The sequence below is a fragment of the Mixophyes fleayi genome, chromosome 4 (assembly GCF_038048845.1).
Source record: "Mixophyes fleayi isolate aMixFle1 chromosome 4, aMixFle1.hap1, whole genome shotgun sequence".
Taxonomy (NCBI): domain Eukaryota; kingdom Metazoa; phylum Chordata; class Amphibia; order Anura; family Limnodynastidae; genus Mixophyes; species Mixophyes fleayi.
In genome coordinates this window covers 285,423,684-285,439,312 of record NC_134405.1, presented here as the reverse complement: position 1 = coordinate 285,439,312, position 15,629 = coordinate 285,423,684, and the positions used below count along the sequence as shown (strand labels likewise).

General features: G+C 37.4%; 1 protein-coding gene across 2 annotated transcripts in view; it reads left to right on the top strand.

Moving 5' to 3' along the window:
- The window catches only part of DOCK2 (dedicator of cytokinesis 2), a 699,501-nt gene that overhangs the window by 188,078 nt on the left and 495,794 nt on the right, over nt 1-15,629 (top strand). For both annotated transcript variants that reach the window (XM_075209814.1, XM_075209813.1), the window contains exons 14-15: nt 1,312-1,427; nt 3,385-3,483. In XM_075209814.1, coding sequence (XP_075065915.1) covers nt 1,312-1,427; nt 3,385-3,483 — 215 coding nt within the window. The remainder of the gene's footprint in view (nt 1-1,311; nt 1,428-3,384; nt 3,484-15,629) is intronic.

Sequence of the window (15,629 nt, the reverse complement as noted above, 5' to 3'; positions counted from 1 at the left end):
CCTTAATGATCCCTAGCAGTGTCCTAAAGTAAACCACCTGTTTATTAGATCAGCTAGCTTTCCCATCTCCGTTTGTCCTGCCCACAAGGAACACAAGTCTTGTAACCCCTAAGTTCCTCCCCTAACTCTTACCTGATTGACAGGAGTAAGACTCATGTCTTCCTGCCCCTGAGTCTGACACCACCCACCTCTCTAGATAAAACTGATTAGAACAAGTGCTCTGTTTGGTCTGTTTACAAGGCCTCATTTACACCACACCTGCTAAACATACGTGGCAAGTCAGTCTCTCTGCCACTACATATATATATTTTGTCTTTTCATTGCCGGATTAACTTAATGACCTTTCTAAAAAAAAACATGTAATACGGACTAAACCCTTCCTTAGCCTAACCCATCCTTCTCTATAATGAATGTATCTATGTTATGTTCAAACGCTCACTTCAGTTAGAACCGTGTGGATCATTTGAAAGCAAAACGATTGCACTTCTGTACTGTAAAACTGCTTCATGTGTATCAAAGAAAATATATTATTGATCTATTTTTGTTCACCTTAAGCAATAACCCCACAGAATTACCCCACATTGCCTTGATTCAGAGAATGTGACATCTGTGAAGTAGTCAAAGAGTGATGCAACTGAAATGTATGATTATAAGATGTGATATATAATCCCACATATATATTTAGCAAATGCAATAAAAATGTATAGATTATAACCTTAACCTAAACTAATACGTGAGTCAAGCCAAACCTTTTTCTTGAAGTCGATATATTGATGATAGCGGCTCTGTGGCAGTAGAAGTGACGGCAATTGTAGCCATCACATCCGCTGTCACCAGATGGCGAACTCTCTATGGATCCCTTTGTTTGAACATTGCTCATGTATACCATTGCTAAGATCAAAAAGATGAAAAAGGAGCTAAAAGCAATGTTACTGTTACAGTATTTTTGACACAATCTTTTTTTTATGAATTACAGCTATGATCAACAAATAAATGTTTGAGGGGGTTATGAGTGGGGGCTATGAATATAAAAAGTTACCTTTTAAAGACAACAATATCTTGCAATGTTTTTCTCATCCATAGTCTATAACAATGCAGATTTTCATAGAATTATTTCACTAATTGCAAATTGTTATCACATTAGGAAAATAGCAGTGGCAGAAAGGGGGTATTTTCATATTGACGCTTTCGTTTAACATTAATTCTTCTGCTGTGGCATCTGCTGCAGAGAAGGCAGTGTAAGAACCTGTAAAATCATGCACATACAAATGCTTTTTCATGTTTCCCATTTTATTGCTTTGTTTTATGCAGGGGATGTAAGGAATGATATTTACATTAAATTGCTGACTGGAGATTTTGACAGAGCCGCACAGAGAAATGTAGAGGTGATCATGTGCGTTTGTGATGAAGAAGGGAGGGTTATGCCTGTGAGTATATTCTTCTTGCAAGTAAATATTTTCATTTGGAACTTCCCCAGGTTTGAGCTCAACTTGTCATCACAGAAAAGCACACACATAAGTACCATATGGTAGAGCATCATCATTTTGTTATGCGATAGCTCTGTAAGATCCTGCAAGATGAAGCAAAAACAAGTGCTCATTTTATGTATCCTGTTTTTTAAGTATTTGTGGAATAAATAGCAAGCATGGTATAGGAGTATATTGATGTTTTTATTTCTTATTGAGTCAGAAAAGTATATTCATAAACAAATTTAAACACCTAAGTAAATGAAAGACACCAAGTATACTGATAACAAGAGCTTCCAAACAGTTGAGGCCCATGCAGTAGTTTTGCCAGTATGGTCATTTGTAAAAATGCTGCACTGGTTGCCTATAATTATGGCTAGCATGGCTGCAACAGCAGACATCAGTGACCTTGCAAGAGGAGTGTTTGATGGAACAATAGCTTAACTTCGTAACTTTTCATGACAAATGGTGTATGAGGAGATGTCAGCAAGGAACTCCAAGGGTCATTTATCATCAGCAAAGGGCGACAGTGTGCGGAGGACAAAGCATATAGAGGATGGTGATATGATCAAATGGATCATACCCGATCACGTTCTTGACAAGTGGATGAGTGCAAGTGTGGCACTAACCTAAAGAACTCTACAGCCCTGAGTTCTTGATTGAAGGTATCTAGTAGTTCCATAATTTTGCGGGGAGCATTATCTTGGCGTTGTCAGGAATCCTATATTTAGATGCAGAACTCTCTCACTGCACAGCATGGAAAGCACAGCTGATGCACGTCTTCTGAGTTGCAGTCAAGTGATTGCTGACAACACAGAGGTGGGGAGTTGAACTTCCAAACCGTATATAAACAGGCACTGCTTGTTATTCCCTGACAGAGGATCAGTTTTGCTGTTCTGAGCTGGTGAGCGCCTTATCCTGTTTACTGTTTGATTCCTGATTATTGACCCAACTTGTTTCTGACTTTGTGATACCTGGATCCTCACTTTGTACTGCACTGATAGATTGGTTGTCACTTTTAGCTTTACCTGACTTTTCCTCTGCGCAATGACTCTGCTCAGTTTACCTGCATCTTGTTGACCTTGGCTTGTCTGACTATTCTGCCTTCAGAGCTAACTGCCTGTAATGATCTGCCCACCATGCTAAGGGCCAGTTCGGGGGCCATAAGCTGGTTACTAATGCAACCATATCATCCTGCTTTGCGGCAGGCTCTGGTAAATACCAGCATTTACTTAGACTTCACCACCGCTATCTGGCTGTGTCAGTCTTCGCTAGTGTTGTGTCCACAACCCCAGACCCGATAGGTGTGATTTGGGGACAGTCATAGACACACCTTAGAAGGTGAGGTCTGTGCTAATTGCTAGTTAGTGGTACTGAGTAATCATCTTCACCCTATATTGCAACATTTCCTTGCTGACGTCTTCCATAGTGGTAATGCCACTATCCACAGAGCATGTATGGTTGCCCAATAGTTTGATTATTATCCTCATAAAACACATCAGCTAGTGATATAGGGGAGCTGGAGATCAAGTGATGATTGATTGCACTATATGGGTCCTTTAAATATTGGTGTTGGATTCCCTTTATTTTTTTCCTCTTTGGTGTTTACCTTTTATTTGTTTTGCACTGATGTATGTATTCATTATTTTTGCTAATTATATCTTGCTATATAACCAATCTAGTTATTAAAATGATAGACAAGTCACACTACATCACTTTATAGAGTTGTCTTCCACTAAACTTTCAATCACATACTTTCTACTCAGTCATATTCCGTTAAGTATCCCCTTATATATTCAAGTTAGAATAATAAAAAATACATTTAGCACGAATGTGATCTAAAAGTGAATGCACATGCACTCTTACTCATTATTAAATTGGAATAAATAATATCCATGATTATTTTTTTTGTGTTCAGAATGCGATCTGCTTGGGAGCCGGGGACAAGCCAGTGAGCGAATATAGATCTGTTCTGTACTATCAAATCAAACAGCCACGCTGGATGGAAACCATAAAGGTATCAGATGGAACATTTTTCAAAGAGGATCTGGGGAATTATCACTTTCTTTTCAGTTTAATGACAGCATCATTTAAAAGTGATCCATGTAGTTGTTTAATAGTACACTGGCACAGAGTTCTTTATTTCCTGCAGGCCAGCAGGCTCTAAACTACAGGTAAAACCACGCACAGAAAATATATATCAGTTTAGAGGGTATTTATTTGATGATCAGAACAAAAAATTACTGTTCTTCTGTGTAGCTGAACACCGCAGTAGTTTAATCAACAATCTCTTTAGATGCATCGGCTTTGAATGGAAACGAGAGGATAGTGCACAGATGCTTTCAAATATTTATTGACTGTAATAAAATTCAAAACGCTGCAGCGAAAAAAAGGAAAGAAAAAAAGAGGATTGCCTGTGAATAGTGTAAAATAGCTGTGGGCATGAACACCTGATTGAAGTCATTCTCAGCCTGTAGTCTCGTGGGGTATTAGATCAGAATGGTCTAGATCGCATGTTGTGGATAATCTACCTTATGAGCAATTTGCTGCAGTTTTATTAAATGTTTTGTTTCTACACTAAGGAATGCAGGTATATTTGTATGTTTGTTATCTATTTAGAGAGTGGCTGTATTTTTCACTTTGCTGTGTAGTTGCATATTTACAGATATTGCATACAGATCATTAGTGTGATAGAAAATGTCTGTGGCCCATGACAGTTCACCAGCTAATGCTGTCTACCAATTTGAACAGATGCTTATTGTTTTTGTGCTATGCCTTCTACAGTATGGTAGGTATAGGCAATGGACACATAACCATCATGTTAAACAGTTATTGTATACATTTTTTTTACTGGAATACAAGTGCCATTCACTTTTACTCTTGTGACAATGTGGCATATAATTACCAGGTTAAAAAACTATGGGCCTGAGTCATTAAGGAAAGTAAGGCAAAAAAAAAGAAGTAAATGTTCTCCTGGACAAACCATGTTACATTGCAAGGGGTGCAAATTTGTTTATTTTTTTTCACATAAGTTAAATCCTGGCTGTTTTTTCATCTAGATCACAAATACTTGATTTCTTTATTTTTACACTGACATTTAAAGTTGATCTAGAACATGCCGTATCCCAACTATAAATCTGTCCCCACATTTTACATTTAGCTCCCCCTCCAATGCAACATGGTTTTGCTCATGTACAAATTGACTCCATTTTTATGCTTTACTCTCCTTAATGACTCAGGCCCTATGGATGTACCAAAACCAGATCTCAGTCAAATGGTCTTTGTATTTACCAAGATTCAAATATAAAAAACCAAATGTGAATCCTGATTTCATTGTAATTATAGTGTCCACAACACTAAAATTATTACTAAAATTGCACAAGAGATTTTAGAACTTAGATCATCCTGCTTAATTTTACTATTCAGATTTGGTTGTAGATTTGTTTTCAGCAGAAAGCTGTTACATGATTCGGAACATCTCTATATTATGTTGTTATTTTTCGCAGTGGACCTTTGAGACTTTTCCTATGACTAAATTCTGTTGCCCTAGGCATTATTTATCCACTTACAGGGCTAAACACTTGATAAGCCGTGCCATGGTGTATCAGCCAACTTCCCACCAGCATCACATAAGACATAGTGAGGCAAATGTGAACTCAGTTCTCTTGTATGATCTGTAAGTAATTGATAAGTAATTAGATGTTCACTATCCAACACCAAGGCGAACATTTAGCGGTTTCTATATATACCAACGTGTTAACACATCATATTCTATATAAAAAGCCATTGCTTTTTTTATAAGAATTTACACATTTCAGATAAATATAGTTTGGTGTGGTTGCCATTATTTGGATTTAGACTTCCAGGGGCCTATTGTTGCTGGACATGTGGATCGGTACGAATGAGATCCCTACCAGGGTTCCATGGACATGACTATAATACAGGTGTGTTGTAGCAGTAGATATTAAGGATTTCAGAAAACAAGCTGCACAAGACAAGTTGCAACTGCTCAGTTTTGCACTAATACAGGAAAACATGAATTGGCATCACAAATAGGCCCAGCCTAAATTCTTATCTACTTTCATGTGACTTTTTTTAATTGCTTTCTACGAGCCCTCTTGTAACTGTTACTATCTGGATTTGGGCATTCCTTCTACCTTCTACCTATGACATTTATATTATTCAGGCAGAACTGTTTAGTTTTATTGCCATCAGGCACAATGCAAAGTTACTCTGTGGGTACATCCAAAGCACATAGAAAAACTAAGCTGAGTGGCATCAAAGGTCAGCAAAAAGAAAAAAGCTCTGTAAGTATTTGGTAGGGAATCCAGTCACAATTTTGAACCCAGTTTTCAGAATCAAAAGTCTGATTTATGGAACATTATTCAAACCGGGATAGGTGCAGTAAACAGGTACACCATGAGGAGGCAGTGTTATAACAGGGAAGAAGGCAAAGATTAGACAAAGCATTAATGTGACATTATTATGAAGCACAACGCCCAATTAATGGTAAGTCAATTGTTTGAAGGGTTGGAGTTGAACTCCAGTAATCACAATGTTTAGCCTATTCCTTTTATGTAGTAGACTGACACCCTGTCACAGTGTGGTACAAAATTCTTGGTGGGACACAAGGAAGAAATCTGGAAAGACAAAGCAGACCATTTACAAATAGCTGCAGAAGGGCATGTATAAAGAAATTAATTAAAGTTATCTGAAGATGGAAAACCCCTTAACCAGTTTCTGTAAATTACAGACAGTTTGCAACTTTGTCAGTGTTTGTATACTCTTGTGACTTCAGATTGGCTACAAATTGAGAATTGAAAGCACAGTAGTTCCCTATAATCAGTAGCTATTAATATTTTGCACACTGACTGTTATTTTAAAGCCACTATTTTATGTATTGTTTGCCAGGACAGTGTCAACTTGTTTCCACCATATAGTGTATAGTTAGAAGTATGAAAATGGGTATTATTATGTGACCTGTCAAGCCGCTGCAAAAATTGTCAGTTTTTTGTGTCACTCAATTTGTAAATGATCCAAGTGTTATTAGTATGATTATTCTCTGCAATTTTTATGTAAATTGATCGTTCTTGAATCTGTAGAAAATGACTAATGGAGAAGATAATCATTAAACACTGTGTGATCTGGGAAACCATCCAAAATTGTGGTCTTATTTTTAGAACTGAAATTACTTGATAGACTCTCAGATGAAGATTTGTTTTATGCTCATCTCACAGTAAAACAGGGAAAATGTTTTACCTGTTTAAGACAACTGGGTATTATCTTTGGCTATACTTTGAGTCAACAAAAAAAGCTTTTTATACTTTTGAGGTCTCACAAGCATATTATTCTGGGTATTCTTATATCACTGTATGGATTCCAGGATACTGGCTGAGGTTCGATTAATTGTGACTCGTGCAGTAAACATACAAGAGTGTAATTCTATTCAAAGCATCTAATGTTAGCGTTATAGGTCCTGACAACACCTTGGTCCATGATCCAGCAGAGAAGATGTGCTTCTTAAGGAATGCATACTAATTTGTCTAGTCAGTGAATAATAACACTGTACAGTTAATGTGCAATATTTCTTGTGAATGAATCTCTCCATCTATAGACATGTGTAGGTCCAATGTCCTGGACCCAGACTTGCAAGTTATATACATACAGGTCAACATAGTCACATCTCTAGGCATAACAGCATTAACAACCTTCCAGTGCTCACCATTTACATTTGAATGTCACCAGGCTGTTATGCCTGGAGAAGAAGCAGGACAGGCAGCGGTGGTTATAAGTATCTCTTGAACCACTAGAGCATCCCTCTGGCTCTTCTTAAAATTTGATTTCTCTCTTTTAAAGTATTGGTTATTGCTTTGAGTGGAATAAATTACATATAGAAAGTGGAATGGAAAAAATAACAGTGATGGCAGAGATGAGAAACAGTCTTACAGTTAAGGTTTTGCTTTTATCTTATGCAATATTAATATCTGGGGATGTCTCTGGATGTTAGCTAATTTGTTGACGTCTGTGAGACAAAACTAGTGCATGATTTGATTCTAAATATCTAAATGATACCATAGTTATTTTTCTCTAAGTAAGGGAACTCGTCAGCTATGGTTGCCAGTTGCCCAGTTTTGAAACAGACAGCCCAGCCCTACCTATGCATGCTCTTTGTCCAATAAGCTTGTTGGGAATGGCATTAAGTGTAAGCACCCAGTAGTACATCGGTCTAAGGGGCAAGCTGTCTTGAATCCAAATTACAACATACTCTCACCGTCCTGTCACAGGTGATGTCACTCTTTGTCCCCCAGATTGCCATAAGGCTAACACTTCTTTCTGTATCTCCAAATAATGTGTTAGGCTTTGCATTAACAGCACTACTGGAGCAAAACCCAATTTAGCCTGTTCATCTATCAAACTAATTTGTAACGAGCAAATAAGAGGATGAAAGTGTGTAGGTATGAGGCACAATTTATATAAAAACACAATGAGCATACTGGTTTTAAAAATTTGGCCATGAAAATCTGTGTCCATGACATTAGCCTTCATTTTCTTATATAGGACTAGTGCACGGTACTGCTTCTCTAATTACAGTGCTATAATAAGTGTTCAGTATAATTTGTTAAAGTGGAAATGACCTGAACATGACTAGCATAGTGTAATATCCAGTGCCCAGGTAGAAGTATATTATGATCATTTCCAGTGACCATGTCCTGTTGGGTGACTATAATATCCCATATCTGCATAGAGTATAATAAAACTGTATTACTATCATTTCCAGTTGTCAGGTAATTTTGGGTAGCTGCAGTATTCTTTATATACCAAATGGACTGATTATAAAACTCTATCACTCCAAAACCATTCCCAAATTTTTAAATCAATGTTTCAGAATACAAAAATAAATATTAGTTTATTGATTGTTTTTTTAAATATGCACTGGACTTTTTATTTCTAAGCCAGTAACATATGCTCATCAAACATTTTAGCTATTAGACTCTTTATCTGCGACTAATACCCAGCAATGTTCATACATTCTTGCTGCAGTATACACCAGTCATTTCGGTATGCACATGTATAATACAGAAAGTTATCAGCAAACAACCTCAAACAGTTAAAGGGGAAATCTGTTAAAAAAATAAATTAAAAACCCCCTTCCAGCTAAAACAAAAAATCAGTAGTTTATAATGAATTAGTAATGAGAATTTTTTGGTACTTATTATAAAGAGTAGTTTGCCTTTACAACAGAATTCAATTTATATTGACGTAGCGAGTGAACTCCAGTATTCCCTGAAACAAGAAAACAGAAAAATGAAAAGAAAAAAGGACCAAAATGCTCAGTTTATGGCATCTCCTGCAATGCATTTACTGATACTCAAAGCACAGCGTCCGCTCTATTTCATACAGTTACACAGTCATTACCAACTACTGGGTACAGTCAACAACACAAGATGCTGCTGTTAGGCACATTCATCAACACATTATTTCAATGTTTTTTTAATCACCTTCCCATGTTTTCCTGCAAAACTCTTGCAGCCTATGCAGCCATTGAAGAAGGTTTTTTTTATCTTTATCCCTAATCCCCATGATGTAGAATTTGACTCTCTGTAATTTGCTAGAGAAATATTCAAGCCATAGATGCCATTAGAAGTTTAACAAGGTGTACAATTAGTAAATGGTGTATAAACAATACATACTGTACACAGAACAGAAACACAGCATTATGAAGAACTTTTCCACTCACCACATTTACAACAATAATGTTTGTTCATATGTTTCTGTTGAGGAAGCAAATCAATTTAAACAAGTAATATTACATTTACATTAGGGATGAGCAGACACATTTTTACAGTTTTAAATAAATATTAACGTTTGCTGTCCTGGCCAAAAGTACTCCTGTTTACCACCTTCTACTTTTGTAAACATACATGTTCCATTTAGCTTGTCCTACGTGGAGGTGTCAATTAGTTGTTTTGCATCTAAATATTTCCTTTGAACTCTGCTTTGGTACCCAAATATTATCCCAAGTGAATGATATGAATCTTCATGAGTACTTTGGATGCTTTTCAAAATGTGTGACTGTTTTCTGAATGTACAATATTTTTGTCAATAGAGTGTGTTAAGAAACATATTCAAGTCCTTTGAATGGTACAGAAAGGTTAGGAATATGTATGTACAGTATGTGCTTTAGATTGTACATCTATGCTTTGCTCTCAGTTGATAAAAGCAATAATTGAATTTCTGCAACAAAGGAACTTTACGAAAAAAGCATAAAAGGTTTTATTAACAAAATAAAAGCTAGCGCTGTTGTCACAAACGCCCAGCCTGTCCCAGATACAGCAATCTAAACAGCTGGCCAAGACTGGCGTCACCTTAGTCGCTTAGCAATGAATACACCTTTTCTGCCACCACAAAGGATTTATTATGGTGTCCTTACGTTCACCAAACCCACTTATCAATGTTTCACATGTAAATCACATACACATGTAGCATGAGCCTCCTTGGGCTTCGTAAATTCCTAAAGAATCACGGAGAACACACTAGATGAAATTTATTTAATCTGAAAAATGTTTCCAATGCTTAGTTACAAAAAAGTTTATAACAAGACATACATTATTTTGCACAAATAAGTTTCAGAAAATGAAATAGGAAATACTTACTAGTTAAGACTTGGCCTGTGTGTGTGAGGAAACACAATTGAGAAATATGCGACATTTCAGTCTTGATAGACCACCTCATGAAAATGCACACGTTATTGTCTAAAGCAGAAGATTTTAAACCTTTTTCCACATAGCTTTAACCCCCCACCTTTGGAGTTTAGCTGTCAATTAGGACAGATTGACCTCCCAAATGTCACAGGGCTTTGGAAGTGAGCTAGGGATGTCCTGAGATCGGGAATGTTCACTGGACCTGAGTTCTCACCTCTGCTCATTCTGCTTGGCTAGATGGTTTACAACTTTGGGGTTTCAAACTCCTCAGAGATGCCTATCTCTCCCTGGTCTAGCTAATTTCAACAGATTATTGACACTTGCATAGGTTCAAACTCATGTCATCTAGCAAAGCACATGTTGAGATTACATTACAAGGTTACATACAATATACATTGTCATACATGAATTCAACAGAAAATAACAATCAGTCATTAGATATACTATATAATTGTCACAGCTGTGATAATATTATAATCAAATTTCAAGCCTGAAATTTTGCCCTCGGTGACAAAAACAGTTACTTTTATGAACAGTGAAAAAAAGTAGGCTGTATTACAATTCATATGCCATATTACAATTTTTTTTTACATAGTATATAGGTGTTCCATGGTCCATTGAGGTCACAAGTTTGTGATGGGGGTTTTTAAGAAGTTTAGAACGTCTTTGTCCAACAATACTGATTAGGAACATCTCTTCTTAGAATTAACTCTTCCACTGCCGCTCACATCTTTCTCCTCAGCTTGCACGGATAAATATAACTACAGTAAAAAAAAAAGTACCACATCAAATGTATATATATTTAATGCTAATATATTGTCTTCATCCAAAAATATCTTTGACACAATTATGAAATGAAAACACTGTGCAAATAGCCTGCAATCGTTAATATGATGCCACAACATTTTATTTACAATATTTGTACTTTTATTGTAGGGAACAGAGTATTGATTTGTGCTGCAAAATGGCATCTAGAGCAGAGAGCTTTTTTTCATAGAATATAGGCAGATGGAGGTGCTCCTTGCTCAGACAATGTTCCAAATATGCAAATACAAGACTTAGTACAGTGGGGCAAGATATTGAACTGATATTTTAGGAGAGAGGACTTTTTTCATGGCATACCTGATTTTGAGGTTTTCTACCACACACATTGACTTGAAACCACAGGAAGGTGGCAAAAGTGACTAATTTGATATGTAACAAAAATAAGATCAAATGAGGGGGGCAATCCAAATGTGATTATAGACTGAACTATGTGGTTCTGACCTTGTGTTCCGCATCGGATGCTCAGTTTGGCTATTAACTTGAATAAAGGTAATGTGCGTCTTGGAATAAACAGACAAATGAAAAATGCCCAATTATAGACATATAGGTGTGTTATGTCGTGCAAGTCCTGATATTTATACATAACTCCCCTCCTCTGTACTTGGGATGTTAACTGAGTGTTTAAAGAAATATGACCAACTAGCAAATTCTGAATTATTCTGAATAGTGTGGTTCTGTCATTTGAGGAGAAAGGACAGTACAGGTTACCATTCTTTTAACAAACGCTATTTTTCTTTAGGATTGCTTCAATGTAAGGGTGGTGTCACACTGGGGATTTCTCTCCATGTTTAAAGTGGCAAATCTAATTCCTCCAAATGAAAATCATGATTTAATGGAGATTATGTCACAAGCATTTAATCGCGCGAGTGGTTTTTAAAGTGAAGATGATGACTTTAAACAAGTGTCCGAGAGGCTTCCCAATTGCACTACATTATGGGATTTATTTATTTATTATAGGGTGGTGGTGACAATCATTATCTATTGCTGCAAATCACAGTGATACATAATTAAGTAAAGCTGTTACTCCACAAAGATTTCTTCCTTCTTAATGGAGTAAGTGCTATAAACAGGCGCACAGCACTTTTACCCGTCAGGGATCCTGAGTTGGCCTTACTTTGCTTTTCAGAGCTTGAAAAATTGACTAATGCTGCGGTCCCCATACATATAGGGACCGCAGTTCATATGGGGACAGTGCTAACCTCCGGTAATTATGTCAAGGCCGGAGAAACTTGGCATTTTGGCTTTTTACCGCTTGTTAAATTGACCACTATATCTGATCCTGTCACACAGAGGGCCTGATGCTGAGTTGGATTTAAATTTGCTGTAATTTATGCAGAACAAACTGCATGCAAAAATAGAGTAGTTGCACCCATATGCTGAGCAGTGCGCATCTTAATATCCATCCAGTTCTTCACGAGTAGCATATGCACCAGGTTATACCATGTGCACAAATATCAAACTTAATTGTAAGCAGAAACTTTGCTATATTAATTTTTCTAATGAGATATACATTCTCTATTTGGTGCAATAAAAACACAAATAAATTTACTTACCTATACAGAACTCCAATCTGTCAACAAAAAGCCAAGAAGCAACAAAGTCAGACAAGCAATACTGTAATATAGTCGTGAGCAACGTAGCAAGTGGTATAAGCTGGAGAGGTTAATCTGCATAGCTAATAGTGCTGATTGTCATCTGCAGCATGTATTTGCACCTGCCTGCTAGCGGGTACATAAGATATGGTTCCTGACAGACGTATATACATCTCAGCGATGATCTGCGTCAGCCGCATTTGCGTTAAAACACACCTTTGCTTTACTTGACCTACATTAGATCACAAGTATCACAGACGCTCCACTATGCAAGTGTGTATATCTGTGCACTCTCTTTCTACACAGTGCAAATTTCAGTAATTTACACTATGCAAACTGCCGGAAATTCAATTCAGCATCAGGACTAGAGTTTTTAAAGCGCTCCTTATAAGATGTGAGAGTTCAAAGCAATGCCCTTTTCCAGTTGAGATAAAAATCATATCATAATTTGTTCTGATCGCTTCTGAAAATGCTCCGACATTAACAGCGGCAGCGCAACACCACCCTGAAGATAAGTTGAATTTGTTTAGTCTGCGTAAACATCTTGTTTAATTGATTAAGTGTATTTCTTCACTTGTCACTGATGATGACAAGTTTTATTATATTTCAAGTATTCCCTCACCACATGTTTTCTGTGTGAAAGAGAATAGAATTAGTATTTTTATTATTGGTTGTATTCAGGGCACTTAAAAAAAAAATCAGCTTTCATTAAAATGTTTTGGTAATTTCACAGATCAGTGGTCTCTCTACATCTGTAATGAACAGTGAGAGTTCGGTTAATGTGTTTGCACAGAAATCATGGATCAAGCTTATCAAGTAAAAAGTGCTTTACATATAATAAGTCAAACATTGGGAAACAAATGTAAAAGGATTATAGGCCATTGTATGTATTGTCAAGAGATTTGTGGATGCAACAGCAGAGAACAAATGGTATAAATAGCAAGTGACTTAAACTTATGCATAATGTCCTAAATGGTAATCCAGGAGAAGATGATCATAGGTTAAAAACGTGGGTAGATGGAGAGGCAATGGCGTAGTGTGTCTTGCAAGAAATCACTCTGTACATACCCAGAAAGTGGGCGCATGCATATGTGCCCATGCAGACTTGTGCCATTCTGGCACTTACACCTGTCTGCTCCTGCTGATTCGGGATGGGGGAGGGAAGGGGCATTTTAACATTGACTGAGTACAGTAAAGGCATAATTATGCAAATGCAGCTCATGCAGACCTGACGAAATACACATATACGCCTGCTAGGAGGAGTATCTTTGCCATTGCTATAGGGCAGGTGTAAATACTTGCTGATGATGTTGAGTAAGCCAGACGCATATGTCAATGCATTTGTGTATAGGTGGAAATTTGTATCAGCCGCACAATCAGAAATGATTTTGCATAGGCAGTAAAGTAAGCAGAGAAGAATGAAGTGTAAGATGTTTACCTGTTCAGTGTCCTCTTGACAGCATAATTCTGTACTTTTTGTGTTGGCATTAAGTCTTGTGTATGTGCGTTGGCTGCCTTGAAGGGACAGTTCCTATCCAACTCTGAGCCTGGCATCAATGAAACATTAGTTATAGGATTTGCTTCCTGACCTAGGTGCTGTTATTGCTTTACATTACTGTTGCTGACCTTCTCTTTGTTTTTCACTATTGTTCCTTACTGTCTACTCTAACTATTTTCACCTCAAATTTATGCCTGCTAACTTTGTATGCTGCTGTCCATTTGTGTTAGACTATGCCTACCTCGCTATCACCCTTTTCTTGGGTGCTGGTTGTGACCATATTAGTCAGTGACTATAGTTACGTGTAGAGGACCTAGGGGTAACAGGTTATTTTTCTCCTGAAACTGCCATGTAAATTTTTTTTGATTATTGAAAGTACTTGCAATAAATTAATTTTTGTAACACTATCTTTTCACTGTCCTTTATTTGGATTTATGACACATCACATAACACTTGTATCACTCAGGATTTACTGCTTGATATGCATCATTGATTTCCACCTTTTCCCTGTACCGTTGAGAGCAGTGGTGCACTGCCTGCATGAAATTACAGAGATATACCATCCCAGAATAGGAAACAGTTTTATCATTCTCTATATTATCTTTTTTATTTTGAATGTTTATACAATATGTTTGCCCTTACCCTCAATAGGGTTTAGCATGATTAAGATGTTTCTCTTTACATCTTACAGCTTTTCACCTATTTTGTCTGATTTGTGATTTAAACACACCACTGAGTTTTGTACTATTCTGTTTCTATTGTGACATTTAAGGGTTGGGCACCTTTTTAGTATTGTGAGCTGCATACAGAGATTAAAATCCCATAGGGCCCCAGGCTCCAGGCAAGAAACTGTCAAAATGTTACTTCTTCTGAAGCAGACCAGTATTATGTAGCCTGTTGCCATCAAGTTATTGTGGAACTTTAAAATCCAGCATTGGTTAATTAACAGAGTCGACTGGCGCTGTTGTAATACAGTGCAGTGCTGTATTGGAAAGTATAGCTGCCAGGCCTCCTTAAAATATAGTGGGTACAGGGCCAGTATTAGACTTTGTGTTCTTTATTCCACCCAGGGGTGGATCCAGGGGGGCGCGATTGGCACCTTCCTCTCTTATCCCTCCTCCCCACTGACTGTCGGGCGTGATGTCATCATCACATCCCGATGCGGTCAGTGAGGAGATGCACTGAGACAGGCAGCTGGCAGAAAAGAAGAGGGAAAAAGAAAATAAGACCATAGGAAAATAAAAATGGTGCAATAAGGGGCACAGTATAATAAGAAACACAGTTGAAGGGTGCAGCAATGTGTTGAAGGGGGAGCTGTGTGATGAAGGGTGCAGCAGTGTAATGAAGGGTGCAGCAGTGTAATAAAGGGTGCAGTAGTGTATTGAAGGGGGAGCAGTGGGATGAAGGAGGAACAGTGGATGAAGGAGGAACAGTGTGATGAAGTGGGCAGCAGTGCGATGAAGGAGGAACAGTTTGATGAAGGAGGAACAGTGCATTAAAGTAGTACAGCAGTGTGAGGAAGTGGAACAGCAGTGTGATGAAGAGG